The following is a 25,460-nucleotide window of genomic DNA, read 5'->3' on the forward strand; positions in this document are numbered from 1 at the left end:
GTTTTGAAGCATCATGGAATATGTAGTCCCAGTGCCCGTCCATGTGACTGTCCTGCGCTGCACGTAGTCGTTGTGTAATAACTGTGACTGAACGCCGTGATATAAGTATATAATATAGTAGTGTCGCTGAGTAAAGTTTAGACTGTGATTCCCTCTCTTTCCATTCAAACACTTGTCTGTTAGTTGACGCATAGGGGAAAATGTATCGTAAAGTCAATTGCGCAAAATTATTACTATTATTATGATTTATTACTAAATTGCGCAAAATTATTACTATTTCAGACATGCACTCCTGGATTCAGGCGCAGTAGAGTGAAACTTGCATGAATCGCAATCACGCTAAAAAGGTGCAAAAAAAGTTTAATAAATGACCCCCATACCATAATGACCCCCATGTTTGGTGTAGGCACTGTGCCCCCGCTGCTTATTATATAATTATACTGCTTAACCCCTTAAGGACGGAGGGTTTTCCGGCTCATTTCTCGCTCTCCAACTTCAAAAATCCATAACTTTTTCATTTTTACGTGTACAGACCTGTGTGAGGGCTTATTTTGTGCGTAACAAATTTTACTTTCCCGTAATGTTATTTATTTTAACATGCCGTGTACTGCGAAGCTGAAAAAAAATTCCAAATGTGGAAAAATTGAAAAAAAACTGCACGTGCGTCACGTTCTTGTGGGCTCAGTTTTTACGACTTTCACTCTTCGCTCCAAATAACACGCCTACTTTATTCTTTGGTTCGGTGCGATCGCGGTGATACCAAATTTATATAGGTTTTATTGTGTTTTAATACATTTTCAAAAATTAAACGAATGTGTACAAAAAAGAAAAAAAATTTTTTGCCATCTTCTGACGCTAATAACTTTTTCATACTTTGGCGCACGGAAATGTGTGAGGGGTCATTTTTTGCGAAATGAGGCGACGTTTTCATTGCTACCATTTTGAGGTCTGTGCGACATTTTGATCATTTTTTATTTCATTTTTTATGTTATGTAAAAAGGTGTAAAAGTCGCATTTCGGACATTTGGGCGCCATTTCCCGCCTCGGAGGTCACCGCCGGCCGTAACCGTTTTTATATTTTGATAGATCGGGCATTTTGGGACGCGGCGATACCTAATATGTCTGTGATTTTTACTGTTTGTTATGTTTTATATCCGTTCTAGGGAAAGGGGGGTGATTTGAACTTTTAATATTTTATTAATTTTTTTTATTTTTTAAACTTTTTTTTTTCTTTTTTTTTTCACTATTTTTTAGACCATCTAGGGTACAATAACCCTAGATGATCAGATCGCTCCTACCATATACTGCAATACTACAGTATTGCAATATATGGCGTTTTTGCAGGTCTTACATTACAATGAGCCACTGGCTCATTGTAACGAACCTGCATAAACCATGTAGCCTCGTGTCAAGAGAAGACCCGAGGCTACCATGGTAACCGATCGCCGCCCCCCGATGACGTTCGGGGGCGTGGCGATCGAAAAAAAGATGGCGGCGCCCACGCGCCGCCGTCTTTTAAACGCCGCCCGCGACTTTGCGGGCGGCGTTTAGAGGGTTAATAGCCGCGATCGGTGCAAGCACCGACCGCGGTTATTAGCGGTGGGGGTTTTGTGCAAAATGCAAAAACCCCCACCTCTGTATGAAGAGGACTCAGCCCGTGAGCCCTCTTCATACATCCCTTATACCTCTGCGCCGTAGAGCTACGGCGCAGAGCGTTAAGGGGTTAACGGAAATCTAACATGGGGAATCTACTTTCTGGGTGATTCCCCATCTCGAAATGAATTAGAGTCAAATTGATAGTCTAATTCATTTTCATATTGACCAGTAAACTACCTCAGCCCATTATGACCCCAATTAACTATCACCAATACTGCTGAGTGCATATAAACCTATATATCCTCTTTATTTAAATTTATGTACATTTATTTATTTATATTTCATATGTTTACATATATACATATATTTATTTTTAGGCATTTAAAAACTGTTTTTTATATACAAGAGTTTGATCTATTTGGATATTTTATATTTTATTTTATTGTACATAGATCCATTACTGCACTTCTCATATGTTTATGAACTATACAACTGGGCAACATCAACTAAATGAATTGTTTTTGTCTACATTTTGACCTCCCTTCCTTATATGTTTTTACGTACCTTTCTCAGTCTCTGTTCACTTGATAAAGGGGTTTTCTTAACCCCGAATCGCGTTGTGTTTTTAGATTTATATTAAATTCTATATGTTAATCCTACTCTGAGTGCGCCACCTTACTGGATTACAACGCCGCAGCAAGACCATCCTGCTTTGCGGCGGGCTCTGGTGAAGACGGGGTGCCACTTAGACTCCGGTCCCAGGTGTTGGCTTGTGTCATCGTCCGCAGTGGTTTATAGGATCTACTACCTCTGACCCTGACAAAGGAATAGTTATTGGACCCGCACAGTGAGCCCTGTAAAAAACAACTTCAAAAAAGGCTCTGAAAAATAGGTAATTTTTAATCAATACCCTTTAAAAAATGCTCTAAAAAGTGATTAAAAAATGTTATTCACTCTAAAATAAGACCACTAAAAAGAACGCTTCTCACAAAAAATAAGCCGATTTGCAGATTTGTTAGCTGAAAAATAAAACAGTTATGCATATGAAAGGATGGTGATGCTAAAATTAGCAACATTTTCACCAAATTACTTTTTATTTAGTAAAAATAAAAAATCTATATAAATGAGGTATTTTTGTAATTGTGGCAACCCATATAACCTCCCCAAAAATTTTCCTAAAAATTGATTTTTATTTCCTCCACTAAGAAAGGCTTAATAAAGTCTCACCAATTAGTTATAAAGGCCCCAAAATTATGTACCAGAAAAGTGCATCTGTACAATGTGACAATGCAAATCTGCTCTGGATGGCGCCTCCTTCCATTCTTTGCCTGGCCGTGTGTCCATACAGCAGGTTACCACCACATATGGGGTATCAGTGTACTCGAGAGAAATTGGGTATTAAACTTTGCGGAGCCTTTTTTCATTTAATCCACTGCAAATGTTTAATTTTCAGCCCAAAATGAGTGTATTGTCAAAAAATCTAACAATTTGTAAACCGCGCCTCCAATTTGTTTTAACCCCTATAAAACACCTAAAGGGTTAACAAACTTCTTAAAAGTGGCTTTTCATACGTTGAGAGGTGTAGTTTTCATAATGGGGTAATTTATGAGTCTAGCTATTATTTAGGCCTCTCAAAGTCAATTAAAATTAAAAATTAGGTCCATATAAATACGTGTTTTGGTGATTTTCCAAACATTTTTAAAAATGTCACCTAAATTCTGAGCCTTATAACTTTCCAGTAAAATATGTGGAATCTTAAAAATCATGCCAACATAAAGCAGACATTTGGGAAATGTAAGTTATGAATTTATTTGGGTGCAAATTTTTGCCAAATTTTGTTTTTTTTTCATGACTAAACACAAAAGATATCATCCAAATTTTTAAACTAATTTGAAGTACAATGGGGTAAATTTATCAAGTGTATGAAAGTCAGAATATTTCTAGTTGCCCATGGCAACCAATCACAGCTCCCCTTTAAAATATTCATGAGCACTGGTAAAATGAAAGCTGAGCTGTGATTGGTTGCCATGGGCAACTAGAAATATTCTGACTTTCAGATAAATCTTGATAAATCTGCCCCAATGTGTCACGAGAAAACAATATCAATATCTTCTGGATATCTCATAGCGTTCCAAAGCTATAACCACTTATAGTGACACACGGCAGATTTAATAAATGGGGCCGCACCCTAGATTCCCTAAGGGGTTAAAGGGGTTATCCAGGGATCCCAAAAGAATGTGAGGTGGGGGGCAGCTTTAAAAATAATTAATTACTTATGCTCTCCTCCTCCAGTACTCCCACTCTCCCGCGGTCCATCACTGCCGCATCTCTGATTACAAAGGCTAGCAATGTCATCCCAACCACTGGCACAATAGGAGTTGAGGCAGAAGCAGGAATGGTCCCCAAGAAGATGGGTTTCATTGCCGTTTAGCCCCTTTCCATAATCCATGTCTTTTAAATTTTTCTGTTTACATGTGGCCATGTTATCTGCATAACAAATTCTACTTCCTATTGGCAATGATAAATATTCTGTACCATGTACAAGGAAGCCGGAAGAAAACTGTAATTTGATGGATTGGCAAAAACTCAGTTGCGCCATGTTGTTATGGCTTTGTTGTTATGGCTGTCACTATGTGGTCCAAATGATACATTCCCTTTATTCCTTCCGTGTGTGATCAAAGAGATACCAAATTTATGTATTTTGTTTATGTCTTAATGCCATTCTTTTGCGTGAAGAGCTGACCTTTTCATTTATACCTTTTTGGTATATTATATTTCCATCCTCCCCCACATAAACTGCCCTCCCTTTGTGTAGCCCCCTTTTTCACCCCCCTAGCTCTCCCTCTTGTAAAACCCCCTCAGATCCCCCTCATATACTTTTTCTTCATATTATTGCCTACCTCACCTCTCTTAGATATTCTCTCTTAGACCCCCTCCCCTTCCTCTCATATTGTGGTCCCTCACTTTTTGTTCATATTAGAAAAGCAAACACGAATAAGCGTGAGAGATCTCATATCTCGCTATTACTGGTGGCCAAATCTGGCCAAGGACGTTCGAGATTTTGTGCCCGTAACAAGTCATCACGTCTCAAACCTGCAGGTTTGCTCCTGCCGTTGCCGATACCCAGTTGCCCGTGGTCTCACATAGCCATGGATTTTATTACTGATCTCCCATCTTCTAATAGAGTCATCTGGGTAGTAACGGGTCGGTTTTCCAAGATGTCCCATTTTGTTCCTCTGCCAGGTCTGCCGTCAGCTCCATGTGTTGCCAATCTGTTCTTCCTGCATTTCTTCCGGCTTCATGGACTTCCCCTGCACATTATCTTGGACTGTGGGTTCCTGTTCGTCTCACGTTTCTGGCGATCTCTGTGCGGTCACCTTCAAGTGAAGCTGGACTTCTCATATGTGTACCATCAGCAGTCCAATGGAAGAGTTGAGAGGGTTAATCAGACCCTGGGCTGCTATCTTCACCATTTTGTCTCCGGCCGACAGGACAACTGGTCCACTCTTCTGCCATGGGCTGAATTCTCCTACAACTCTCTGAAGTCTAGGTCTGCCAGTGCCACTCCTTTCTTCGTTGTTTATGGACAACATCCATGCTCACCTCTTCCTATCTCCATGTCTGCTGATGTTCCTGCCGTGGAAGAGTTGGTAGAAGACCTTAAGTCCATCTGAGAACAGACTCGTCAGTCTCTTATTTCGGGTGTCCTCCTGCACCAAAACTCAGGCTCATAAGAAATGCAGACTTCCCCCAGTTTTTTCTCCAGGTTATAAAGTGTGGCTCTCCTCCAGATATGTCAGGCTGAAGGCTGTGCCTTTCTCCCACCATGCGCAACTCCTTCATTGTCTCCTTCCTGAAGCCAGTCATCCTCCTCCTGCTCCTGGGGCTGATACAACTGAGGTAAAGGAGGTCATGGATATAAAGTTGGTCAGAGGGAAGTGGCTCTTTCTCGTTGTCTGGAAGGGGTTCGGTCCGGAGGAGAGGTACTGGGAGCATGGGTACAGAGGATCGACTACCACCAGTCCTGACAACAGTTTTTAGCTAAAAGAAGGGTGTCAGTCAGTTAATAGGGCTCTATAGGAACCAGTCTGTCACCCGAGGACCGGGAGACTTGGTCACAGGAGAGGTCAGGATACAGGAGAGGTGGACCCTCTGGACCACCGCAGGAGATGGTGGTACTAGCCGACGCCCGGGACCAAAGTCTAAGTGGCACCTGGTCTTCACCAGAGCCTGCTGCATAGCGGAATGGTCTTGCTGCGGTGGGGTGCCATGGGATGGTTGTTCCACGGGTGCAACTAGGCCCGCAATGGCAGCCAAGGTAAGGGTAGCAGGGGATGCAGGCCACAGTCCGAGCCTGGGGTGACAGGATGTGCTGGAACTCACGGCAGGCAAGCAGGAGCTGGTAACTCTGGAGCGTAGGGATGCTGGAGACACCAGGAGCTTATGGGAACGCTGGAGACACCAGGAGCTTATGGGAACGCTGGAGACAGAGGAGCATGTAGGAACGCTGGAGACACAGGAGCGTATGGGAACGCTGGAGACACATTAGCGTATGGGAACGCTGGAGACAGAAGCGTCTGGGAATGCTGGGAACTGCTTTCTCTTCAACAGGAACTGCTTTGACAAGGATCGCGGGTGCATCCGTGGCACAGTCACTGGCTGTATATGTGCAAATGGGTGACAGGTTCCCGTTACAGTATTTTTCGGACTATAAGGTGCACCGGAGTATAAAGCTCACCATCAATAAATGCCTGCTAAAACGTCTAGATTCATATATAAGGCGCACCAGATTATAAGGCGCACCTAATTAAAAGGATGAATGACCAGCAGGTGGCAGACCTGTGGACAGTTTAAGGCAGCTGTTGTCTGTAAGTACGGTTCATATATAAGCGCACTGGACTATAAGGCGCACCTTTTATTTCTGAGAAAATCAAAGGATTTTTGTAGTCCGAAAAATACGGTAAATCTCGGACAACCAATTGTCTGAATTTTCTGCTCCTGTAACAGGTCCTCTAATACTTGCAAAGCTTCTCTTTCCAAATCAGTATGAAAATAAGGGGCACCAACACTTCTATTATGTGGTTTCCTCAAAACAAACTTCCTTGAGAAGAAGTATACAGTAGATCTTTTACTGCTGCAAAGAAATTGAATGAATCAGTGGGAAAAAAGTTTGTCCCCTGCTTAAAACTTCATATTTGGGCCTCAGAGAAGGAATGTGAAGATAAGTTACCTCTAGATTATTTTTGGATTTCTTTCTCTATGGATTGTGATTGTGCCATTTCCGTTTTGTTGCTTGTCTAGTGGCCAATCCAATTGAGACATTTATAGCCTTCTTTAAAGCAGAACTTTGATTGGGGCCTTTACCCTGTACTCTCAGTCTGTGTGGATTGTTATTTGAGATGTGTAAAGCTACAGAGGAAGATCTAGATCTCATTCTAGATCTGGAGCGTGACCTAACTCTATCTCTGTTTTGTCTCCATCTTTACACTCTCTGTAGAGTGTGCCATCTCTGTAGAAACTTATATCTCTCTGAAACTTGCTGGTTTTCGTATTACAAATATCTTGTTCCCAAGATTCAAATTCTTCTTAGCTCCTTAACGACCTGGCCCTTTTTTGTTTCTCCCATTGTCACGGATGCCGCTGGCGCCACACTCGTCCTGGCCCCTCCTTGCTCTGGTCCCGGCTCCAGCATCCCGGCGCTCGCATCCCTGCCTTCTAGGGCGCGCTGGCACTGAAAGATTTAAAGGGTCAGCGCACTGTTGATTGATGCTGGCCATCCCCTGGAAGTGCATAAAAGCTGGTCTCTCCCAGTATTCTCCGACCGATCTTCGCACTCATGCCATTGAGAAAGCTTCTGGACCTCTGTATTGTGCCAGTCCACAACATTTCCTTGGGGCTTGTCCTGTCCGTCCTCAGTGTCCAGGAAACGCCCGCATCTAGGGTTCTTGGGAGTAGCGTCCCTAGGTGAGAGCATAGCTTCTCCACGCCAGAACATTCCCGTGCTCCTCAGCTTTGGCACTGGTAGCCAGTTTCAGGTTTCTGCCTTCTTGGACTCTGGTTCTGCGGGGAACTTTATGGATGCTGCTCTGAGCTCCCAGCATCACATCCCAGTGGTCCCCCCGGAGAAGCCCATGGTCATCTCCTCGGTCAGTGGCCAAGTCCTCTCTGATCCGGTCAGGTACCACACACAGCCTATTTCTCTGCAAATCGGAGCTCTACATAAGGAGAGACTGTCCTTCTATGTGCTGCCTCATTCCATCTCCTCCCTCCTGATAGGCCTTCCGTGGTTGCAGCTCCACGCACCTGTCCTTAACTGAAAGACGGGGGAGATTCTTTGTTGGTGACCAGATTGCTAGTCCCGCTGCATGGTGGTTCCTCATCCAGTATCTGTCTTGGTCTCTTCCGTGGTTCCCAAGCCTCTAGAGCTTTCTATCAGGACTTTGCTGACGTTTTTTTCAAATAAGCAAGTGGAGACTTTGCTACTGCACCATCCCTACGACTGCCCTGTTGATCTGCTACCGGGTACGCCTACACCTCGGGGCTGGGTGTACCCACTCTCCGTGTCAGAAACCGCAGCAATGTCGGACTACATCAAAGAGAAATTGCCAAGGGGGTTTATACGTAAATCCTCTTCTCCGGCTGGAGCAGGCTTCTTCTTCTTGACCAAAAAAGGTGAGTCACTCCGTCCATGCATTGCCGTTTATGGAGCTGTTTGACCACCTGCGTGGAGCCAAGGTCTTCTCCAAACTGGACCTTCGTGGGGCCTACAACCTCATCCGTATTCGCAAGGACCACGAGTGGAAGACCGCCTTTAACACTTGCGATGAACACTTCGAGTATTTGGTAATGCCGTTCGGACTTTGCAACACACCAGCTGTCTTCCAAGAATTTGTCAACAACATCTTCAGAGATCTGCTATATACCTGTGTCGTGGTCTATCTTGACGACATTCTGGTGTTCTCTCCAGATCTTGAGTCCCACCAGTCCCACGTACGTCACGTCCTTAGTCGTCTAAGGACCAATCAACCTCCTCTATCTCCAGACTGCACAGCAACTCAATCCGCGACAAGCCCGTTAGTAACTCGCAGGGGATAGGGGTCAGGTACCTCAGTATTAAGCAGAGCAGCAACCTCAGGCATTGAGTCATCCTCCAGGGGCATCAGCAGAGGTGATTGTAACTGAGGCAACAGCCTCTCCGGACAAGAACTTGCTGAAGTGGAGATGGTCCCTGGGACTGGGACAGGAGACCTTGACAGATGGGTAAAGGAACAGAGACACCTCTTCAGTTGGTTCCTGTGCACCCAGAGGATTGGACAGTCTCCTCTTGAAATCTCGTAGACTTCAGGGGAGACTATCCATAGCTAGGTATGGCTCATGCTCCCAACGCCAATCTAGCTTACTTGTGGGATGGTTATTCTGCAGCCACAATCCCTCCCCTGGGTATAGAGGCTCTGCACAGGCAGAAGTCCTCCTCTGGTTTGCTCTGTGCCTTTGACCTTATGGGGGAATATTTATCAGACCAGTGGCTAACACTTGTGATTATTTGCCCCAATCTTCCACTTTCAAGCCAGTGGGGTGTGAAGTTGGAGCTCCCCCGGCCGTGCCCTGTGGGTGTTACTGTCCCTGCGTTGGTGCACTCGCTGCTGTTGGAGACTTTTCATATGCCTGGAGTAGAATAAACGCTGCTTCTGCCACTTGATGTATGCCACTTCGAAAATGCACGAGCGCCAGCGTATGATAGATATGCCCCAAGGTCTACAATCTCCCTGGCGTCCACCAGGCATCTCTGGTGCTCTTGGACTCAGCCAGTCTAGGGAAGCAGAGATTGGGAGTAAGGGGCTTCCTTGTCCAGCTCTATATCTGCAGGGAAATGGCTGTGTCTCCCGAACATCAGGTAGTAGGGAGTGTACCTAATGGAACAATGAGTGGTATTTTTGTATAGGTACACCAGCTCAGGTAGAAGTTTTGGCTACTCAGCATTTTTGGCCAGGGCCAGGGTCCTCAGAATGTTGATGAGTGTCTGATAACTTTCTGCACAGCCCGTTTCATTGTGGGTGATACGCCGTGGTCCTCAGCTTCTTGCTGAGTACACCACTCTTGGAATATCTGGGACTTTAACACTGACGCTTGGTCCGTGGGGATCTTGTCCAAACACTCATATGGTAGGATGAAGCTTTTCCACAGGGCCGCTGCAGTGGTTCAGGCGGTATGGTCCTTAACTGCCTCAGCCACCACGAATTTGGTGAAATTGTCTATGATGGTCATAGCATAGACATGACCAGATCAGCTTCGCTTCAACTCCACATGATCCAGGGCCACGATCTCCAGGGGGCGCTGGATCACGATGAGGTGTAATAGGGGCCCGTTGGTTATGTCGCTCTCCTCGAGCGATGGCACAGGGGTGACACTCTCAACATTCGATGTTGTGTTTCATATTCACCCTGTAGAATTGCCTCCTGAGGGTATCCTCACTCTTCTGAGTCCCAAAGTGCCTGGACTGATTGTGGTAATCCTGGGGATTACAATCTGATAGAGTCAGTCACATGTAACAGGGTCCAGAGTTCTCCTCTTCAGTAGACCCTGCTGCAGACTCTTTCTCTGGTGCCACAGTTGAGACAATTCTCCATCAGCCCGGCGTATTCTCTCAGGTACCCACCCACTAGAAAGATAGTCCATTACCAATCGCTCGGCTTTCAGCCTGGAGACTTAACCAGAAGTATTTTTTCCACTGGTGGTATGGACTCTACTTGCTGCAACCAGGGGTCACCCCAGAGGGCAAGGAGCAAACTCTTTAAGCATTTTGCCGGACGAATTGGGCACAAAAGGTGAGTATCTCAACGTCTTTTCACTGAAGATCTGTGGCAGGTCCAGTTCTCTGGTCAGAGAGACGGGATGAGGCATCCGCATTGTCGTTTGTCTTACAGGCCCAGTACTTGATGGTGAAGTTGAAATCGGCCAGTCTGGAGGCTTAATAATGCTCAAGTGCTCAGTAATTAAGTGCGCCAAAGGGTTGTTGTCAGTATAGATGGTAAAGAAGGAAGCAGCCTGGTAGTCCTATGTCCAACTTGGTGGTAAACAGCCTGGCACAGGGATCACTCAGAGGCAACGTTGGTAAAGCATACAGTCCTTTTATTGGAGCTTGGCAATGGCCACAACAACAGTAACTTCAACTGGATAGAGATGGCTGGTTGGATTTTGTTCCACAGAAATGCTCTCAGTCTGGCAAGGTAGCTTCAGGCTGGAGGAGATAGTTGGATGCTTCAGACTCCAGATGGTTGATGTCTGCCTGGGCCTGGTATCTACTCAGGCCATGGGTGTCAGGGCAGCAAGTCCAGGTCTCTTTGACTACCCACTGTATAAACAGGACGTATGCAGTGACCAAGCGTATTTTTTCATGTCCCCATAAACTTCTATAGTGTGTACAAAATGGAAATACAGGAAAAAATAGAACATGCCCTATATTTTTTTTACATGACGCTCACGATACGGTAAGATGGGCGATACGGCCATTCATATGGGTGACTTTATTGACTATTACAATGAAAGTGGACGTATGCTACCTATATGAAAACGGTATGGTATGGGTAATAGTTGTCCGGAAATATATGTGTGTGTGCATGAGGCCTTAGTCCAAACCCTTCCACCTTAATTCTCAGGATCAATAAGGGGCCTAGTGGTTGAACATCCAGTAATCCTAGCTATTCGCCATGACTTTATAAATAGTAACATTTCTTTGGTAAAGGTCTTTCCCAATTTCACTTTGTTTTTCTGAGATTTGTGAAAACTTAACAGGGGGCAGATTTTGTGTGAAAATAAGGGCTTCTCCAAACAGGTGAGTGATTGTTTTTATTATGATTTATTTATTAACCTCTTTAGGACGCATGTTTTTTTCACTCATTTCGTGCTCTTCACCTTTAAAAATCCATAACTTTTTCATTTTTCCGTGTACAGAGCTGTGTGGGGGCTTATTTTTTGCGTAACAAATTTTACTTCTCTGTCACATTATTTATTATTCCATACCGTGTACTGGGAAGCTGTGGAAATAAAACACGTTGTCATGATTTTTGGTAACCATGGACGAGAGGAAGCTTGTTGGGGTAGCCGTATTAGAGTAGTGTAAGAAAACAGAACCTTTCGACCTACACAGACTTACTCATGGTCCATGACTATGACTATGAACTTAAGATTTGTGTAGTTTGAAATGTTCTCGTCTTTTTACATGCATCCCATGTCTGTCATGCATTTTTAATGGAGCATTACAGTTTATTTGATTTTATTTATTGTTGAGCGCTGGAGAAGTACCCTGGAACCAACCCGGCTTCCTATCCATCTCCTGTGCACCTTCAACAAGCATTGGAGATCATGGGTTGGTGAGCTGTAACTGCAACTTGTATTTTTGTTTCTTCTTGTATAAAACTATTTTATGTTAGGAACTGTACAGTTATGCTTCAAATAGAAAACTGTCCCTTGTGAGCAGTGAGAAAAGGAGGTGGTGAGGGGGCTAGAATATAAGGGGGAGTTGCAGGGGGGAGCATAACATATGGGGGAGCTGTGAGGCACAATAAAAGGGGGAGATACTAGGAAGGGGTACAATATGTGTGAGAGTTTCTGGGGGGGGGCATAATATGAGGGGGGATTAGTGGGGCATCATAAGAGGGGGAGCTGCTGGGGGAGCATAATATGAAGGGTCTACAATATGAGGGGGGACACAATGGGGGACCATTCTCAAGTGTTATACAGCAACTTTTCTGATGTACAAGACCTATACATATAAACAATAATCACAATGCTTAGAGAACCACCAGTCATTGCAATAATTCTCCCATTTATACAACCTCTGAGCCAGGTGGGCATGGAAGGGGGTGCAGCGTTCATGCCTCAGAGCAGCCAGTGCTGGTTACATTGGAGGACGGAGTCTCCTATTGTATCTGATGGCATCAGAGGGGCGAGGCGTACATCATATGTGTGCTCTATGGATAGTTAATTCACGAATGAGTCGTCTCTAACAACCGGCTCTTTATGGTGAATATGAGAGTAGTCTCTTGGCAGAGACTTACCCAGCCCCCAATCCAGTAGTCCTGCCTCATATTTTTGGTCCATGTTCGGGGTAAAAGGGGAGTGAGAATAGATGGCTGGCTGATAACAATTCCATATGTAATTACTGTACATAGTAGGGTTGCACAATGTATCAAAACGGTGTTTCATAACGGTTCAATACTGGGTTTTCTGTAATTTTTAGTACTGAATGTCCTCTAATGCCCAGTTAGGGATTTTAATTCACAACCTTCACACTATACATTAGAGATACAGCACCTCTATCCACCAGACTATGGGCTTACTGGTTGTTAATGGGATGATTTTTTCTGACTGCATTATAATTACTACATTATCCTTTTTTAACATATAATTAATACAGTTAATTTGAATTACTGTATATACTCAAGTATGAGCCGACCAGAGTATAAGCCGAGTTACCTAATTATACAACAAAAATTTGGGAAAACGTATTGTCTCAAGTATAAGCCTAGGTTGGGCATTGCAGCCACTACTCTCCAATAAAATGTCCAGTAGTCTCCCCTACTGTCGACAGCAACTCCAATTAATAAAATGTGCAACAGAGTGCCACCATAAATTAATGGGACACATTTACTAAGGGCCGTGTGCAAGTTTTCTGTCGGACTTTGCATGTTGTTTTTAGTGCAAACTGCTTGCACAGTTATTTAAGAAGTGTACGCACCACAATTGTGTCGCACGTGACCCTTTTGTGGAGCTGCTGCACTAGTCATCATGCAACACATATTTCTGCACTGAAGGGGGCTTTCCGTTGCTCAGTCGCGCCAGATTTAACATACAAAGTCTGACAGAATTGTGGGGAGAAGAGGATGCCGAGGGTCAGTGCCAGAGGGTGAGTACTAACTGGAGTATAAGCCAAGTGGGGCTTTTTCCACACAAAAATTGTACTGAAAAACTTGGCTTATACTTGAGTATATACAGCAATAAAAATGTATAATACATAAAATAAATTAGACCTTTTATATTAACATTAACAGGACAACCTTCACAATACATGTAATAAACTGTCATAAAAAACTGAAACTCTCCTCGCACAACACTGGTTGGTCATTACTGATCGCATGTGTTTCATTAGAAACAGAGTTGCGAATGTGCTGAGCCTGGCTACCAAGACGTTTGCATAGTGTTTCTAAACATGATGTAAACGCCTCCTGTGACTGCACCTTATTCCTTTAACAACGCGTGACGTAATAGCACGTCACGGGTTGGTTGCGGGTGCATGGAGAGGGCTCATGGGCATGTTGAAGGTCGTCACTCCCCGTGACATCATTGGAGAACAGCGATCCGTTGCCATGACAGCCTCGGGTCTTCCGAAGACCCGAGGCTGTCTCGTTTCAATCCATTGATTACATGAATGACAACGAATGAATGAGGAGGAAAATCCCCATTTACTGTTATACAGTAGTACGCCAGTATATGGTAGGATCAATCAGACAACCTAGGATTAAAGTACCCTCGGGAGTCTGAAAAATAGTAAAAGTAAAAATTTAAAAAAGTTTCAAAAAAAATTTATAATAAAAAAACTTAAAAATTAAAATCACCCCCCCTTTCCCTAGAACTGATATAAATAGCCGAAAATGGCACGTATTTGCCATTTTGAAAAATATAAAAAAGTCAATAAAAAGTAATCAAAAGGTCGTACAGTCCTAAAAACGGTAGCATTGAAAACTATCGTATTTTCCGGACTATAAGGCGCACATAAAAACCGGGGAAGGGGATCCGTTCAGGTGGAGGAGGGCAGCGGACCCTACTTACATAGGTTCCCGCTACCGGAGACAGCAGATCTCCAGCGGGAACTGCAGACCACGCGGCACAAACAACAGGCGCCATAGCACGAATCAACTTCTGCCACGAGGTCTGCAGTTCCCGCTGGAGATCTGCTGTCTCCGGTAGCGGGGACCTATGTAAGTAGGGTCCGCTGCCCTACTCCACCTGAACGGATCCCCTTCCCCGGAGACCACTCACCTCTTGCCGGGTCTGTCTCCGCTCCATTTGCCAGCCACGCCCCCGGACCCTGCGCCTTATAGTCCGGTGCGCCTTATATATGGAATGATTCCATATATAAGGCCTTTATTACTAATGCGCCTTATAGTCCGATGCGCCTAATACCCCGGAAAATAAGGTACATCAAAAGTCGCAAAAAAAAATACCACACACAGCTCCGTACACCAAAGTGTAAAAAGTTATTAGTGCCAGAAGATGACAAAAAAAAAAATTGTACACGAGTTTTTAATTTCTGTAAATGTATGAAAACCTTATAAAACCTCTACAAATTTGGTATCTCCGTGATCGCACCAACCCAAAGAATGAACTAGACATGTCATTTGTTACACACAGTGAAAGCCATAAATTCCAAGCCCACAAGAAAACGGCGCACTGCATTTGGAATTTTTTCCCCACTTCCCAGTACGCGGCATGGAATATTCAATACCATCACTATGAAGTGCAATTTGTTACGCAGAAAACAAGCCATCACTGAGTTTTTCACATGTAAAAAAAAAAAGTTTTGATTGTGGGGAGTGAAAAATAAAAATTAAAAAACTAAAAAGGGCGAGGTCCTTAACCCCATCACGCTCTGTGACTGATATATCCGCCACAGAGCTATAAAGGGTGTATGAAGAGGGCTCACGGGCTGAGCCCTCTTCATACAGAGATGGGCTTTGCTGCATATCACAGCAAAGACCCATTGCTAACACCCACGGTCGGTGCTTGCACCGATTGCGGGTGTTTACCTCTTCTTTGCCGCCAGCAAAGCCAGCGGCGCTGAAAGCATCGCGGCGCATGGGCACTGCCATGTTACCTCCAATCGTCACTCCCCCGAACGCCATCTGGGGGGGGGGGGGCAGCGATCGGTTGCCATGACAGCCTCCGGTCTTCGTCTGAAGTGGCTCATTGTAATGTATAGTGTGCAGAAATGCCATATACTGCGATACAGTTGTATTGCAGTATATGGTAGGAAGGATCTGACCATCTAGGGTTAATGTACCCTAGATGGTATAAGAAATAGTGAAAAAAAAAGTTTAATAAATGTAAAAAATTTATAAAATGTTAAAAGTTCAAATCACTCCTCTTTCCCTAGAACCAATATAAAATATAATAAACAGTAAAAATCACAGACCCATTAGGTATCGCCACGTCCCAAATGGCCCGATCCATCAAAATATAAAAACGGTTATTGACGCCGGTGACCTCCGAGACGGGAAATGGCGACCAAATGTCCGAAATGCGACTTTTACACCTTTTTACATGACATAAAAAATGCAATGAAAAGTGTTCAAAATGTCGCACAGTCCTCAAAATGGTAGCAATGAAAACGTCGGCTCATTTTGCAAAAAATTATACAGCTCCGTACACCAAAGTGTGAAAAAGTTGTTAGCGCCAGAAGATGGCAACATTTTTCTTTCCTTTTTCGTACACATTAGTTTAATTTTTGAAAACTGATATAAATTTGGTATCACCGCGATCGTACCGAACCAAAGAATAAAGTAGAGGTGTTATTTGTAGCGAAGAGTGAAAGTCGTAAAATTTTTCCACATTTGGAATTTTTTTCCTGTTATAATAAATAACATCAGGGGGAAGTAAATTTGTTACGCACAAACTAAGCCCTCACACAGCTCTGTACACGGAAAAATGAAAAAGTTATGGATTTTTGAAGGTGGAGAGCGAGAAATGAGTGAAAAAACCCTGCGTCCTTAAGGGGTTAAAGGAAACCTACCACCACAGATCTACCTATTAAGGTAGATCGGGTGGTAGGTGCATCTTTTGGACGTGAGGATAGCGCTTTTAAGGACGAATCCTCACGTCCCCGCAATCTTTTTATAACTTTTATTTCCCTAGTATGCTAATTTTCTAAAGAGGCTACTGGGTTGTGGAGTAGCTGGAGCTGAGGCTACAAGACGCGGCTACTCCACACCCCAGCAGCCTCTTTCGATCCTTCTACCAGATATCTTCAGCTCGTAGCTGCGCGCCCTCGTCTGCGAAGCCGGAGTTATTCAGAGCAGGGACAGTGCAGCCGCTGCCTGCTGTTCTGCGCAGAACGACAGCTTCGCGGACGACTAGCCTCTTTAGAAAATTAGCATAGGGAAATAAAAGTTATAAAAAAGTACTATCCTCACCTCCAATAGATGCATCTACCACCCGATCTACCTTTATAGGTAGATCCGTGGTGGTAGGTTTCCTTTAATAATTGAGATAATGGGGCACATTTACTTACCCGGTCCTGTTGCGATCCAGCGGCGTATTCTCCGTTGAGGATTTGGGTCCTCCGGCGATTCACTAAGGTAGTGCGCCCGATGTCCAGCAGGTGTCACTGCTGCGCTGAAGTCTGCCGGAGTTCATCATCCTATGCTGGGTGCAGGTAAGCGCATGTCAAGCGACACTTTTTTTTTTTTTTAAATACAGCGGTTTTTCCGAATCCGATGGCAACCCCACCCCCGATTTCCGGCGCGTGCATGCTATCACCAATGCGCCACAATCCGATTGCGTGAGGCAAAAACCTGGGGCAATTCAGGGAAAACGGCGCAAATCGGTAATATTCGGGAAAACCGCCACAAAATAGCGATTCGGGCCCTTGGTTAATGACCCCCAATATCTTTTCCTATTCTGGAAAGTATTGTATCGGTGTCGTGATATTTCTCCACCTGATTCATCGCTGAGCAATTACACTTCCTTATGTAATATCCCGCTAGCTGTATCCCATCTGACGTTAAACTACAGTCACTCACTAGTTAATGGTTGTGGGAGATCATTTTAATATTTCTTAAACATTTGCTGTCAAACACCAAGGATAAAAAAAATTCAGCCGCCACCACAAAGATGGAGGCGTTTCTCGTATAACGGGAAGTGACGTCACTCTCGGCCCCTCCTCCTATCCCGGCGGTCATTGCGCTGTAAAGCGATTTTCTGTCTTTCCTGCGGCTCAGTGTCATTCCGGAGGACAAAATGGCGGATAAGATCGGTAAGTGAGCGCGGTGCGTGAGTGATATAGGACAGCACAGGACGACTGCCTGGCTGTGCACTCACAGTGGACCCTGGGTGCGTGGTGCGGTATATCAAGGTGTCTTGCCGCTGGATTAGGTGAAAGTAGTGGAAGGTTAATGCTGGTATTATGTGGCCCAGTGCTATATGGTGTTGTGTACACGATGGCCGTGTGATAGGATCCTGCACTACTGTCACCTCTGCTCCCTGTGGTAGGGGGAGGTCACCCTGGTTACCGATGGGAGACTGCACTACTGTCACCTCTGTGCACTGTAGTAGGGGGAGGTCATCCTGGTTACTGATGGGAGACTGCACTACTGTCACCTCTGTGCCCTGTAGTAGGGGGAGGTCACCGTGGTTACTGATGGGAGACTGCACTACTGTCACCTCTGTGCCCTGTAGTAGGGGGAGGTCACCCTGGTTACTGATGGGAGACTGCACTACTGTCACCTCTGCGCCCTGTGGTAGGGGGAGGTCACCTGCACTACTGTCACCTCTGCGCCCTGTGGTAGGGGGAGGTCACCTGCACTACTGTCACCTCTGCGCCCTGTGGTAGGGGGAGGTCACCTGCACTACTGTCACCTCTGCGCCCTGTGGTAGGGGGAGGTCACCTGCAGAACTGTCACCTCTGCTCCCTGTGGTAGGGGGAGGTCACCCTGGTTACTGATGGGAGACTGCACTACTGTCACCTCTGTGCCCTGTGGTAGGGGGAGGTCACCTGCACTACTGTCACCTCTGCGCCCTGTGGTAAGGGGAGGTCACCTGCAGGACTGTCACCTCTGCGCCCTGTGGTAAGGGGAGGTCACCTGCAGGACTGTCACCTCTGCGCCCTGTGGTAAGGGGAGGTCACCTGCAGGACTGTCACCTCTGCGCCCTGTGGTAGGGGGAGGTCACCTGCAGGACTGTCACCTCTGCTCCCTGTAGTAGGGGGAGGTCACCCTGGTTACTGATGGGAGACTGCACTACTGTCACCTCTGTGCCCTGTAGTAGGGGGAGGTCACCCTGGTTACTGATGGGAGACTGCACTACTGTCACCTCTGTGCCCTGTAGTAGGGGGAGGTCACCCTGGTTACTGATGGGAGACTGCACTACTGTCACCTCTGTGCCCTGTAGTAGGGGGAGGTCACCCTGGTTACTGATGGGAGACTGCACTACTGTCACCTCTGTGCCCTGTGGTAGGGGGAGGTCACCTGCACTACTGTCACCTCTGCGCCCTGTGGTAGGGGGAGGTCACCTGCACTACTGTCACCTCTGCGCCCTGTGGTAGGGGGAGGTCACCTGCAGGACTGTCACCTCTGCTCCCTGTAGTAGGGGGAGGTCACCCTGGTTACTGATGGGAGACTGCACTACTGTCACCTCTGTGCCCTGTGGTAGGGGGAGGTCACCTGCACTACTGTCACCTCTGCGCCCTGTGGAAAGGGGAGGTCACCTGCAGGACTGTCACCTCTGCGCCCTGTGGTAGGGGGAGGTCACCTGCAGGACTGTCACCTCTGCTCCCTGTAGTGGGGGGAGGTCACCCTGGTTACTGATGGGAGACTGCACTACTGTCACCTCTGTGCCCTGTAGTAGGGGGAGGTCACCCTGGTTACTGATGGGAGACTGCACTACTGTCACCTCTGTGCCCTGTAGTAGGGGGAGGTCACCCTGGTTACTGATGGGAGACTGCACTACTGTCACCTCTGTGCCCTGTGGTAGGAGGAGGTCACCTGCACTACTGTCACCTCTGCGCCCTGTGGTAGGGGGAGGTCACCTGCAGGACTGTCACCTCTGCGCCCTGTGGTAGGGGGAGGTCACCTGCAGGACTGTCACCTCTGCGCCCTGTGGTAGGGGGAGGTCACCTGCAGGACTGTCACCTCTGCGCCCTGTGGTAGGGGGAGGTCACCTGCAGGACTGTCACCTCTGCGCCCTGTGGTAGGAGGAGGTCACCTGCAGGACTGTCACCTCTGTGCCCTGTGGTAGGAGGAGGTCACCTGCACTACTGTCACCTCTGCGTGCAAGGAGAAGGACTACACTGATACATGTCTCCTCATGTGTTGGGGCTAAGCTTATGGTCACACATCACATACATTGTGGATTTCCAGGTGCAATAAGTTAAAATGGTCTTAAAAACTATGGAAATTGAAACATTGTATAAAATATTTGGTAAAAAATGTGCCTTCACATTCCTCTTCAGCACTTTCTTCACACACACAACACTCATGTATATGGAATAAATCCTGTACATATTTGTATAAATAACAAGGGCCCAACAATTGAGTAGAGGTACATGTGACTGTGAGTGACCCCCTACAGCACTGAGTGCTGTCCTCTTACTCTGTATCATGGGTGCTACACATACAGCGTCCTGTCTCCATGTTACATTATACCAGTGGTTCTCAACCTGTGGGTCGGGACCCCAGCGGGGGTCGAACGACCGAAACCGGGGGTCGTCTAAAGCCATCGGAGCCGCAATTTTAATGTGTTTTTACTGCGAGTTGCATGGTTTGGGGTCACCACAGCATAAGGAACTGTATTGTGGGGTCACAGCATTAGAAAGGTTGAGAACCACTGCATTATACAGTTGTTAGTTTCCTTTATAAGTTGTTCAAGCTTCACATCTAGTGACCTCTAAGAGGTAGAGAGTGGCTGATCCTTCACACGTCTTGGTGTGATTATTTTCATAGGTAGTAATATGTGTATTTCAGATGATGCTTCATAACAATCTGATTTTTACCTAATTTCTTACAATTTTACTTTTTTCAGTTCCCTTGGCAGAGAAGCGTCTCCTGGATGTAAAGGTCGGACAGCTGCCCGCCTGGTTCTCCACATGTAACTTCACTCCCAATGGAATTTTTGCTTCTCTGCGCAGAGGTCAGAAAGACAACATGACTTTTCTTTTATAAGGTTAAAATTTCATATTGCAGAATGTTGTTTTTTTTTCCCTAAGCAGAGTTACCTTTTTCTATCATTTAAAGGAAATCTACCATCACAATAAAGCATGATAAACCATGGATACTTGTATATTCAGGTACAATGAATTGGATAATCTGCTTATATTTGTTGTTCCTGGCCTCCTTCCTTGTTAAATCAACTTTTTAAATTATGCTAATGAGTCAGAAGGATCCAAGGGGCGTTACCAGAGCCTCTCCGTGCTGTAGCTTCACAGACTGTTACACAGTGCAGGAACACTTCCCCCTCCCACTGTGCCTACTTCCTCTGCTGCTGTGAGATTACATTAGGCTTGGGGAGCGTGGGGGTGACATTGTAACAGCTGGTAAAGCACAGACCCTGTCAAGCTCATTAGCATAATTTTAAAAGTTGATTTTGTAAGGAAAGGAGGTAATGAATGACAAATATAAGAAGATTATCACAGTCATGGTAACAACACCAGAACAAAGAGCTTTAAGAAAAATAATTGTACTTTATTGACATACCAAAATAATAGACATAAGCGACTTCCAGTGAGAGTACCTAGAAGTACATAAGGGGTACTAAGGTGTCCCAGATGTAAAATGGGACTGACACAGAGTACCTATGACCCCCCTCCTCCATATGACCCCATAATCAAAATATTTCATCCAAAATAGACCCAAAAGCACATGAGTCACTGCAATAAAACCGGAGGTACCGTCCGGTATAGACAACTATAAACAGTGCAGGTCACACTTACCCAAAGGCATTGTGAAGGTAGGCAAAGAGGCGGTCAGAGGGGAGGCCAGAGGGTACACCCCGACGTGCGTTTTGCACTGATGCTTCGTCAGGAGTCATGGTGTCTGGATTTATAAGCATGCTTGAGTTTTATGGCAGATTTCCTTTATTTCGACCTAGATGGGAACGGAACCTCCTGTTTCAGAAGTCTTATTACCCCACATTTGTGCTGCTTCTCGGTGTGTAGTATTGGTAGATTATGATTATTGTACTAACTATTTATTTGCTACGCGGCGGCGCCGCCGTGCTTTTTCACATCGCCGGCCGAATGTTATATATATTCTGCCGTTGCTGTGAATAAGCCCCTCTGCAGCCATATCGCATAGAGATGGCAGCGGATGCGCAATACATCCGCTGCTGCTGGCTATTCTTACAGGTCCCAGCTGACAGGGGTGTGGAGGGGGGGGGGTCGGATTGCCCCCTGTCAGCCGGCCGTATTCACGGCCGACTGCCAGGAGACAGGATACGAGGATCCGAGCTCTTATTTGGTAAGGGGTCGGATCGATTTAAACAAACTTGCCAACCAACATATTTGCCGGGGGTCTTTTGGGGGGAGAGGGGGAGGGTTTGGGGGGGGGGTGACAGGTCCTTTTTAAAGGAAACCTACCATTTGATTTGATACATTATGAAGCAAGCATACCTTGAGAATGCTGTAGCTACACTGATGCAGGATCATATCTAGGTTAATCCCTGAGCTGAGTGGTTTTACTGCACTCTCAAAGTATGTTTGCTTCACAATGCATCAAATCAAATGGTAGGTTTTCTTTAAATGACATCTACTATCCGTTTTACTGGTGGTAGATGTGCCTTGTCTTTTATTCACTCTCACTGTTCCTATACATGTCCTGTCTGTCACCTGCTCTATGCACTGTGGACGGGCGGGACCATGCAGAACATGTATCAGAACGGAGGAAGTGAATAAATTGAGACGGGCGCTCTGAGATGCTCTAGTGACGTAGCCAGAGCACCGCAGACTGATTTGCATGATTTTTATAACTGTATACTGCAGCAATGACGTAAATAGTTATAAAAAAAGAAGTCCTGAGGAACGTCTTAGGACGCATCCACCATCGGTAAACTTTTGGTAGATGTCCTTTAAAATTAACCATCAGGAACCTTCCCACAAATCACACACAGTACTTTAGAAGTCTTTATACATATTCCATGGATGCCTTTATACATGGGATTAGAGCCACCGTTCTTCTAAAAGACTTTTGATGACATCCTCTGTTCGTCATGGAAAATAGCGGCCAACATATAAAAAGTGGTTAAAGGCGTTTTCCCACAAAGGCAATTTAGGCCCTATCTACGGGATAGCCGAACGGCCTAACTTGCTGATTAGTGGGGGTCTCAGTGCTGAGACCCCCAAATCGCGAGCACAAGGGGTCCGACCCCCCCCCCCCCCCCCCGCTACTCCTTGGAGCAGACGGCCAAGCATGATTGTTCTGCTCAATTAATCTGACGATCTCCGTCAGCTCCATAGAGATTCATGGAGCAGAACGGTCATGCTCGGCCGTCTGCTCCATTACTCTCATGGAGCGACGAGGAGTCATTAGGATCCAGTGGATATGGCCTAACTTGCTTTCGTGGGGAAAACCCTTCAAAAGGTCATTCAGTCCCCAAATTGGTTGCATTGAAAAATCATCACATCCTGCAAAAAACGACACCTTACACAGCTTCGTATTCTGAAAATAAAAAGTAATTGGTGTCAGAATGGGGCTTAATGAAGAATGTTGGTTTGGTACAAAAGGTTTTAATTTTTTAAAATCTATTAAAACGTGATAAACAAAAATGACCTGGTCTTTAAGGAGTTAAAGTGCATATTGTAGGTGCAAACATAATCAATGTCAAAATATGTACATGTAGTATAATTCTAACATATGTTTATAATTCTAATTGTTTTGTTGCTAGTTCTAACATCTTTACAATCAAAAATATGCAGTACATGTGTATAACATGTGTGCATAGAATCCCCCCCCCCCCCTCCCTGATTCCACAGTAATGTCGGAATGACTCTGATCATAACTGGCTTGTAAACAGTTAAACCACGCATACACGGATACATATCATGAAGCACTCCGGGATAATGCAATGGGTGGTGATCCTGGAACCAGGGTAACTGCAAATATTGCAGGGGATCCAGAGGATCACCAGCGCTGAATAAAATAGAAAAAAATAGTGCATACATATTACTTATTTGGGACGACTGGATGTCTCGCATATATACTTTATAAGTCTCTCTAATAGTGTCACAGTAGTGGCCATCCCTATGGGGGATTAAGATATAAAATAGTGTGAATATTATTAGTGGGTAAAGCATCAGGAAAATAGAACCAGGCAAGTACCATAAAGCCAAGACGTCCTGTGTTATTATATCAGCAATGGGTCTGTGTGCAACATCATGTAATCACTGTCCTGCATGTCTATATACAAAAAGAAAAACTGATGGAAGGAATCGTGGGGTTCAACTCTGCAACCAAATATTTATTTTCTTTCTTTAAATTATTATCAATTATTTATATATGACACCAATAATATTCATATCTGTTGAATTCCCTGCGGTTCTATCACTGTTAGGCTACGTTTACATGAATGTGTACTCGCCAGTCTGTGCGCTGGTCACCGCTGCCCTCTACATAGGAAATGGCGCTGCACAGCCGCAAACACGTGGGGAGAGCGTGTACGGTGCATGGTCACCATAGCTGTCTATGGAGATGTATATATACGTCTCCACAACGGTGGTGTGAATGCGGCCCTACTCGGGTGCTTCCTGTATGTATTTACATGGCTGGGGCATTGCATCTTCTGTTATGCTCACAATGCAACCACCTGTTATCAGCCAGTAGACTCCTTCACTTACCATTGTGATATTTACTCTTGCTTTTATTATGTAGGTCATGATCGATATTATAACAAGTACGTCAATGTGAAGAAGGGAGGAATCGGAGGAGTCGCCATGGTGCTCGCTGCTTATATAGTTTTGAGCTACACCTGGGAATACGATCACATCAGTAAGTGGCTTAATACATCTAAAAGACTCCATAAAACGGATCCTGCGTTAACGTATGCCCGCATGGCTACGGGCACCGTATCCCTCCACGTGGCAATTGCCGGACTATAGGAGACGTACGTATGGCTGTATTATATAGGGAAGCCACTGGGCTCTGGTTCTGCTATAAGATAAGATAATCCTTTATTAGTCCCACAGTGGGGAAATTCACAGCGTTACAGCAGCAGAGAGGGTACAGAGAGTGAAATACAAACTATGACAACAATAATATTAGGGGTAAATGAACAAAAAGAAAAGGCGGATAAAAAGACAGAAAAGAGACAAGCAATGATCGGCAGTTTGATGTTTAGTCTGTGGATGGGACTTGCAGGGACTGGTTAGGTGGGGGGCGCAGGTTACTTCTGTTTGGGCCTTGTTTATTGAACAGCCTGATGGCAGCGGGGAGGACTATAACCGCAGTAAGTGTTGGATATGCCTAGGCTCCCATGTTTCATTGTTTTAAATCTAAAGGTAAAATAAATCGTGGCACCGGTACTAGCACATGACCCATCTGTGAAGACTGATATCATAATTTGATAGCTATAGTGAATGATAACCGCGGCATACCCCCTCTTAAAAAAAGAAAAGCTTAATTGATTTAAAAATTCAAAAATAAGCCATAAATAAGTGATTTCATGGTGCAAAATAGTAAAACTTGTCGAATATGCTGGTGTTTTTTTTTTTTTTTTTTAATTTATTGACCTGGGGAGTGAAGATATTGGGCTTTCTGAACGTCTCAACATTTAGAAACCAATAATGTAATAGAATTTGAAAGGAAATAATGTTACGAGCAGAGGTTATATATATTTTTACATTGTCTATACACAACCTATAGATCGATATAGACCAGGTTTAAGAAATTACTGGCTGTTTCATTGTGTTAACAAATCATGTGCATGTATTTTTTTTATTATAGCAAATCCTGTGTGATTACTGCTTTGTTTTCACATCTTTTTTTTTTTTTTTTTTCATGTTATAGAGCATGACCGCTGGAGAAAGTACCACTGATCTCAGAAGTCCTCACAGAGTACACCAGATGCTTCTGTCTCTATTCTGTATTAAATATGTCTATAAAACA

The 25,460-nt window shown here is 45.0% G+C and overlaps 1 protein-coding gene across 1 annotated transcript; it reads left to right on the forward strand.

Annotated features, from left to right (window-relative positions):
• Positions 1–17,480: 17,480 nt before the first annotated feature.
• ATP5MF (ATP synthase membrane subunit f) lies at positions 17,481–25,460 on the forward strand. Its single transcript, XM_072120837.1, has 4 exons — positions 17,481–17,626; positions 20,389–20,496; positions 24,228–24,344; positions 25,362–25,460. Exons 1-4 carry the CDS (start codon positions 17,611–17,613, stop codon positions 25,388–25,390), a joined length of 270 nt encoding a protein of 89 aa, XP_071976938.1. The 5' UTR covers positions 17,481–17,610; the 3' UTR covers positions 25,391–25,460.

Source organism: Engystomops pustulosus, chromosome 8 (assembly GCF_040894005.1).
Source record: "Engystomops pustulosus chromosome 8, aEngPut4.maternal, whole genome shotgun sequence".
NCBI classification, from domain to species: Eukaryota; Metazoa; Chordata; class Amphibia; order Anura; family Leptodactylidae; genus Engystomops; species Engystomops pustulosus.

What these genes read in the sequence shown, in the direction of transcription:
- ATP5MF (XM_072120837.1), top strand. An exon ending in TTTTGCTTCTCTGCGCAGAG is followed by an intron (nt 20,497 to 24,227) that starts GTCAGAAAGACA and finishes TTTATTATGTAG; the next exon opens with GTCATGATCGATATTATAAC. An exon ending in CTGGGAATACGATCACATCA is followed by an intron (nt 24,345 to 25,361) that starts GTAAGTGGCTTA and finishes TTCATGTTATAG; the next exon opens with AGCATGACCGCTGGAGAAAG.